The sequence below is a fragment of the Protomyctophum bolini genome (assembly GCF_963924005.1).
Source record: "Protomyctophum bolini genome assembly, chromosome: 3".
Taxonomy (NCBI): domain Eukaryota; kingdom Metazoa; phylum Chordata; class Actinopteri; order Myctophiformes; family Myctophidae; genus Protomyctophum; species Protomyctophum bolini.
In genome coordinates this window covers 1,725,983-1,733,371 of record NC_137864.1, presented here as the reverse complement: position 1 = coordinate 1,733,371, position 7,389 = coordinate 1,725,983, and the positions used below count along the sequence as shown (strand labels likewise).

General features: G+C 43.4%; 1 protein-coding gene across 1 annotated transcript in view; it reads left to right on the top strand.

The window, feature by feature from the left end:
* Positions 1-1,036: 1,036 nt before the first annotated feature.
* The window catches only part of pdia2 (protein disulfide isomerase family A, member 2), a gene marked incomplete at its 5' end in the record, with an annotated part of 11,195 nt that continues 4,842 nt past the window's right edge, over positions 1,037-7,389 (top strand). Inside the window, 5 exons of the mRNA XM_080758014.1 lie at positions 1,037-1,298; positions 4,216-4,422; positions 5,567-5,700; positions 6,139-6,276; positions 7,223-7,336. Coding sequence (XP_080614140.1) covers positions 1,037-1,298; positions 4,216-4,422; positions 5,567-5,700; positions 6,139-6,276; positions 7,223-7,336 — 855 coding nt within the window. The remainder of the gene's footprint in view (positions 1,299-4,215; positions 4,423-5,566; positions 5,701-6,138; positions 6,277-7,222; positions 7,337-7,389) is intronic.

The following is a 7,389-nucleotide window of genomic DNA, read 5'->3' as shown; positions in this document are numbered from 1 at the left end:
TGCCTGCCTGCCTGCCTGCCTGCCTGCCTGCCTGCCTGCCTGCCTGCCTGCCTGCCTGCCTGCCTGCCTGCCTGCCTGCCTGCCTGCCTGCCTGCCTGCCTGCCTGCCTGCCTGCCTGCCTGCCTGCCTGCCTGCCTGCCTGCCTGCCTGCCTGCCTGCCTGCCTGCCTGCCTGCCTGCCTGCCTGCCTGCCTGCCTGCCTGCCTGCCTGCCTGCCTGCCTGCCTGCCTGCCTGCCTGCCTGCCTGCCTGCCTGCCTGGGTATGTGTGAGCACGAAAACAGCATGGTTGTAAGTAACTCTGTCATTTCTCAACCGTTTCGGACGTGGGGTGGCTCGCCGGAATCGGGCCGGCACCCTGGGTGCGTTCCTGTGGGTCTGGAACCCCCCCGGGGACCCCCACACGGAGTTGCACCACTTACTTCACACGGGTGTGATTTTTTTCAATTTAAACTGAATTTGACTGAATTTAACTAAGTAAGTATATAAGTTTGTCTACTGCAGACACCCCAGTATGCAGTAAGCAAATATGGAGTGATAAGCCAGAGTGAGAGAGAGAGAGACTCTCTGTGTGTGTGTGTGTGTGTGTGTGTGTGTGTGTGTGTGTGTGTGTGTGTGTGTGTGTGTGTGTGTGTGTGTGTGTGTGTGTGTGTGTGTGTGTGTGTGTGTGTGTGTGTGTGTGTACGTGCGTGCGTGCGTGCGTGTGAGAGAGAGAGACGTATATCTGAAATAAGTTCAGAGGTATACAAGATAATGAAAAACCAACCTTGCTCTGCACGCGGTTCGTCCATTTTATCCTGTCCATCTGACCAATCGAGAGGCAGCACGGCACCTTCCGGCCCAGCCGGAGGAGGGGGGCCCGGGCCATGCGACCGCAACGAAGTCCTATCCTCACCTCCGATTGGACGCCAGGGGAAGGCCAGTAAAATTCTGACACACACACACACACACTCACACACTCCCTCTCTCCTCTTTTAGACATTTCAAACCGCGTCGTGTGTCTCTCTCTTTCTCTCTCTTGTCTCACACGCCTGCAGACATGAAAACACACGCACTGGTCAGCCTGCTTCTACTGGGCCTCCTGCTCCTCTGGGCCTCCTGTGGACGGACGCACGGCCAGGAGGACGCTGCAGGGACAGAGGAGGACGGGGACGGGGACGGGGCGGAGGAGGAGGAGGAGGTGCAGGTGCAGAAGAAGGAGAAGACAGAGGAGGTGGAGGAGGACAAAGACGTTCTAGTCCTGCACATCAACAACTTTGACACGGCCCTGAGGGAACACCGATTAGTGCTGGTCGAGTTCTGTGAGTTCAAAACTATACAACTTTTTGATGATGATGATGATGATGATGATGATAAACAAAAAAACACAATTTCAATCATACATACATTTTCATGTTACTGTAGTGATTCTCAAAAGTGAGGTCCTGCAGGGACCCCTCTGTGTCACTCGAAGGGGTTCAAATGGACCCTTATATACAGATCTGTAACTGTGTACAAAATGGAAACAATTGGATCCGTTTAAGGGTCCATTTGGTTCCATTTGTGCACTCTCTCTATGGTGGTCCTTTAAATTGTATTGTACAACTGACCGTGTGGGGGAAAAAAGCACACAGCACTGCATGGGGCCACAAGGTCATGGGTTCGATCCTGTCAACTTCATACCAATTTGCCATTAAGGCACTAAATTATACCATGTCTCGCTGGATTTGTTTGTTTTTCCAACGTATTTGCCACGTCCTGCACTTTTGTGCTGTTGTTGTTGCTGTTGTTGTAACTGTTTGTTTTTTACTGTTGAGACCAAAGGCAAATTTCCACACGTGGACAATAAATGAAACTAACTAACTAACTAACTAACTAACTAACTAACTAACTAACTAACTAACCAAGTCCTGGCTGCTTATTTGTTGCATACGTACCACTTCAGCAGTCCGTCCATCTCCGAGGGAGATCGACTGTAACACAATGAAACGGGGATAGACTCTCTGACTTTTACTGTCTTACAGTATTTGGATTCTGTTGCTTCACATCAAGGCGAAATGTCCGTGCTTTGTATACTGCTTAACGTATATACAAGGGCCAATTGTCCTGGTCCTCACAAGAGAAATGGTCGTTTTTAAAACAGTATAGAGTTATAGGTTTACAGTTTACAAAATATTCATGTTGGGGTTAGGATTAGGATTAGGCATTTAGAGGGTTAGGTTTAGGGTTTTTATTGTTTATTGTTTATTTGAAACCCCGATAGCTACTAAGTACTACCTTAGCAGCAGCTGGGGTCCACACATAAAATCCATTACATAATAATTATGAAAACATTTTACATGACAGTATAAGGAAAACCTAAAATACAACCAAAATGTAAAAAAAACATTGATTATATGGCATATTGTACATCATTGCATAAATATAATATCTTAATGATAACTCAACAACCATAAATACAATTTCCATTGTTTAAGTACAGATACAGTATAAAAGAAACATTTTAACAGTGTGCAGTGTAAAGAAAAAAATGAAAAGAAAAAAAGGTTAGGGTTAGGGTTATGCCTGCAGATTAACAAACTGCCATTGAATGGCAGCCTGGTGTAATGATGTCTGCTGGTGTTGTTCTGTCACACATGCTGGACAGTGAACGTGGTTATACTAGTGAAAGCTTTCAGTCCAAACCTGGTGGCCCGGAGTACCGCGTCATCACACACACGCACACACATGCACACACGCACGCACGCACGCATGCATGCACAGAGAACACACACGATGTGTCACGTCACTCACATCACGTGCACAAGTGAGTGTGCACGTTACCTGGCCAGGTGCTGTCTAGGCCAACTCTCTCACAGCTCACAGCAGAGCTGTGTCTTCACACAGGCAGAGAGAGAGAGAGAGAGAGAGAGAGAGAGAGAGAGAGAGAGAGAGAGAGGGGGGAGATAAGGCCAGATACCTTAACTGCCACTGTCTCTATCAGGAGCTAATTTCCATGTTGATTCTGCATGGTAGACTGGTGGCTCGCAATGCTTCAATCCCATAGCCCAGCTCAAAGTGTCAATCCCATGTTACGTAGTAGCCTACCACTGGTACGCATACCACAGGTTGAGAATCACTGCTGTACCATACCATACCATCTTTATTTATATAGCACATTTAAAAACAACAACGTTGTACCAAAGTGCTTTACGGTAAAAGATACAAAAACACAACTTCATTGAAAAACAACAAACAACATGCACAGTCAGTGTCACATTTAACATCAAAACATCTCATACTGTGCTTGGAAATGCCAAAGGAATTTGAGGTAAGTCTTGATGGGTGGGGGCTTAATTGTCTTATATGTGCAGATCGAGGCCAGCTCATTCCAGAGCTTGGGAGCTGCCACTGCAAAAGCCCGGTTCCCTCTTAGCTTCAGCTGTATATAGCTCAATGTGTCAATCACACATAGCTATACGGTCAGTGTCCCTCTTCCACACATAGTTGATTCATTACGGGGTCACTGGGACAGACAGAGACAGTTCACTACAAATATTATTGTTTTTAACTGTACACTAAAATCTGCCTGAAGATAAGCTATTTGATGTGAGAAATAGGCAATGCATTGCAGTGACGTAAACAAGTGTTACTGCAACACTTGTTACTGTTACATTTGTGTTGCTTTTTTTTATATTTAGATCCTATAGAGCCGAGGTGACGGGACGGTCGGCAGGGACTGTTATTTGCGATGAGAAATTCCCAACCCGTGTTTCATTAGGAAACAAGTAAGAGGCGCAAACGCGGGGAAAGCGAACGCAGCTCGTAAATTTTTGGTTTTTTTAAAGATTTTTTTTTAAAGTTAAGTTTTATTTTTTTTAAGATTTATTTTAGTGTGTGTATGTGTGCGTGCATGCGTGTGTGTTTTTTAAAGTTTTCTTTACGTTTTTTTAAGTTAAGTTTTTTTTAAGTTACGTTTTGTGTGTGTGTGTGTGTGTGTGTGTGTGTGTGTTTTTTGTGTGTGATACAGCTGCGCCCTCTGGGGGGGGGGGGGGAGGTGGTGTTACAGCTTGACACACACAGACAGACAGACATGTTCTGCTAGGTCTCATAAGTTAGTGCTCATTCGCAATAATGTGACAATATTGTGTTTGCAAAAATCTAAAAAGCTAGAAACTGCATGCGTGTGTTTGTGTGTGTGTGTGTGTGTTTGTGTGTGTGTGTGTGTGTGTTTGCGTGCGTGCGTGTGCGTTCATGCAGATGCCCCATGGTGTGGACACTGTCGGCAGTTAGAGCCCGTATACGTCGAGGCTGCTGGGAAACTGAAGGCGGAGGAGCCAGGGATGCGACTGGCCAAGGTGGACGCAAGCGAGGAGAAAGAGCTGTCCGATGAGTTTGACATTGGAGGATACCCAACACTCAGACTGTTTGTGGATGGAGACAGAAAGAACCCAGTCGACTATACTGGTAAACAGAAATCCAGTTAATAGTGGTATAAACACTGTGGTTATACCAGTTCACTGTTTATACCGGTAAACACACAACCGGTCTGTATAGAGTAGACAGTCGTGGAAGAAGTAGACTTTTTTTTACTTCACCCATTTTCAAGCTATCTTTGCCTCCAGGTCTTAAAATAGGGCCCCCTGTCTCAGATGAGGCCTGTGATCAGTTCAGAAACCTGCCTATATCAGTGACATCATCAGCGGGTTTGATCATTTCAAACAGGATCTACGATGGCTTCTAACTTTCCAGGAAGAGAAAGGCTGTCATTTTCATCATCTTGGATTCCCCGTCGATGATGTCATTGGGTAAGCAGGTTTCTGAACTGTCCAAATCCCACCAACGAGACATAGCGTGAGTATAAACGTAAATGGTGCAGGGGCGGGACCGCGGGAGGAGCATATAGGATGAAGGCTCCATGTCCTCCCGGTGGGGACTCCTCACTGGCAGGTGAGTGAGGGAGAAATCAATTGGCAGAATTGGAGAAAAAAAAAGTATATATATTTTTTTAAAGTGCTCCTTTACGTAAAAGTAGCAATAATAACACAATATAAAAAATATTCTGTTCTGTATTCAGAATATGAATGTGAAAGTACACAAGTATTCGCATCAGAATATACTTTGGACTGCCAAAGTAAAAAGTAGGCTAATCACATTTATCAAAGTTTTTTCATGTAGCCAATATATATGGTCACAACAGTATGGGCTTTTTTTTAGATATACAATCATAGTATAATAATAGTGATTCATTGGTTAACTAAAAGTATTTTTTTGTAATAATAATTGAATTTTCTAGTATCTAGAAATGTATGTTTTCAAATAATTGTAGTGTAAAAAAGGTATTGAGAAATTGACATACTCAGGTATGGTATACTCAAAACTGTACTTAATTGCAATATCTGAGTAAATGTACTTAAATGTACCACCACTGTCTGTGTCCAGGAAAGAGGACTGTGGCTGGTATAGGCCTATACTATATATATCATTAGATAGCGGTATTAAACAGTAATGCATTTCATGTTAAACAGGAAAGAGGACTGTAGCTGGTATGATATACTGTATATATCATTAGATACCGGTATTAAACAGTAATGCATTTCATGTTAAACAGGAAAGAGGACTGTAGCTGGTATCATCCAGTGGATGAAGAAGAGGGCTGGACCAGGTCTGGCTGCGCTGGAAGACGCAAAGTCTGCTGCTGACTTCATCAGCTCTCACAATGTCTCTGTGGTCGGCTTCTTCACTGTACGTATACTGTGTCTGTCTGTCTGTCTGTCTGTCTGTCTGTCTGTCTGTCTGTCTGTCTGTCTGTCTGTCTGTCTGTCTGTCTGTCTGTCTGTCTGTCTGTATGCAATAATGCAAACCTCAAGATCACTGACTTTAACGGGGTGCATACTTAGTTTAGACTAGTCATTGGTTTAGACATGGGTTAAGCTTATAGGTTTAGGTGTGCTGCCCCGTGGGAGGTTATAGGTTTAGGGTGAGGGTTTGAGATAGGTTGTAGTTGTATAGGACTAATGACTGGTCTAACCAATGACTAGTCTAAACCAAATACTGTCTGCACCCACTGTAACCATTGTTAAAGTCAGTGATCTATCTATCTATCTATCTATCTATCTATCTATCTATCTATCTATCTATCTATCTATCCGTCTATCTATCCGTCTATCCGTCTATCTGCAGAATGCGGACAGTGAGGACGGGAAGGTGCTACGTGATGTCGCTATGAGCATGGTTGACATGGAGTTTGCCGTGACTACCAGTGCTGAGGTGTTTCAGAAATACGAAGTCAAAACCAACACAGTGGTTCTGTTTAAAAAGGTACAGAACCCACGCACGCACGCACGCACAGGACATTAACATTTTGGGAGAGCAATTTTATAAATGCCATTTACTTTAAATAAACCAGCAGGAAGGCTGTACACCAATAGTGCAGAGTGCAAAAGCATCGTGGCTCGTATAGCCACGATGCAAAATATTAATTCATTATAAACCAAAGTTTCGAACTGACGAAAGCGTGATATATAATGTATATTCCTGAAGCGTATCTCTTGTCAGGTCGAAATGTTGGATTCTTAATGAATCATAATGATAATGAGTTTATTTGTGTAGTGCTTTTCTAAAAAGAATAATTACAAATAATAATAATAATAATTACATACATACATAGGTTAAAACAGCAGACAACCAAGCAATACAACAGCATCAACAACATTAGCCAATCAATAAAAACAACAAAATATCAACAGCATGAACAATATACGGTATAGTAAAAGTCCCAATTAAAGGCACATAGACCTATAAGAACACATTTAGCATACAGTAGAGGTGTGTTTTCAGAAGAGATTTAAGCACCAATTGCGTTCCAAATAGTAATCTTTTGAATCGTACATGGCTATGAGCTGTGCATGTGGCCTCATAAAAGACAATGTTTTATTTTGCACTTAAGTAAAGTACTTGTACTATACAGTAGGCCTATAGTCATTAAAATTAGTTGCATATAGGCTTGAATGTTTTACTAATTGTAAGATGTTTTTTTTAAACCATAACACAACACATAATATATTGAGGAAGCAGTGATGACGCTATACTGTTGTTGTTGTTTGTTATTTATTTTACCACCACCTAGTGGCAGGATGTTTGTCTGTTTTTTAAAATGTGTGGGTGCACTGTGTGTGTGTGTGTGTGTGTGTGTGTGTGTGTGTGTGTGTGTGTGTGTGTGTGTGTGTGTGTGTGTGTGTGTGTGTGTCCCACCCTCGTGCGTCAGTTTGATGATGGCAGAGCAGACCACACGTTTGAAGAAGGGAAGCTGGTGAAAGAAGAGCTGACCTCCTTCATTCACACCAACAGCATTGAGCTGGTCATTCCATTCAGTGAACAGGTACACACACGCACACACACACACACACACACACACACACACACACACACACA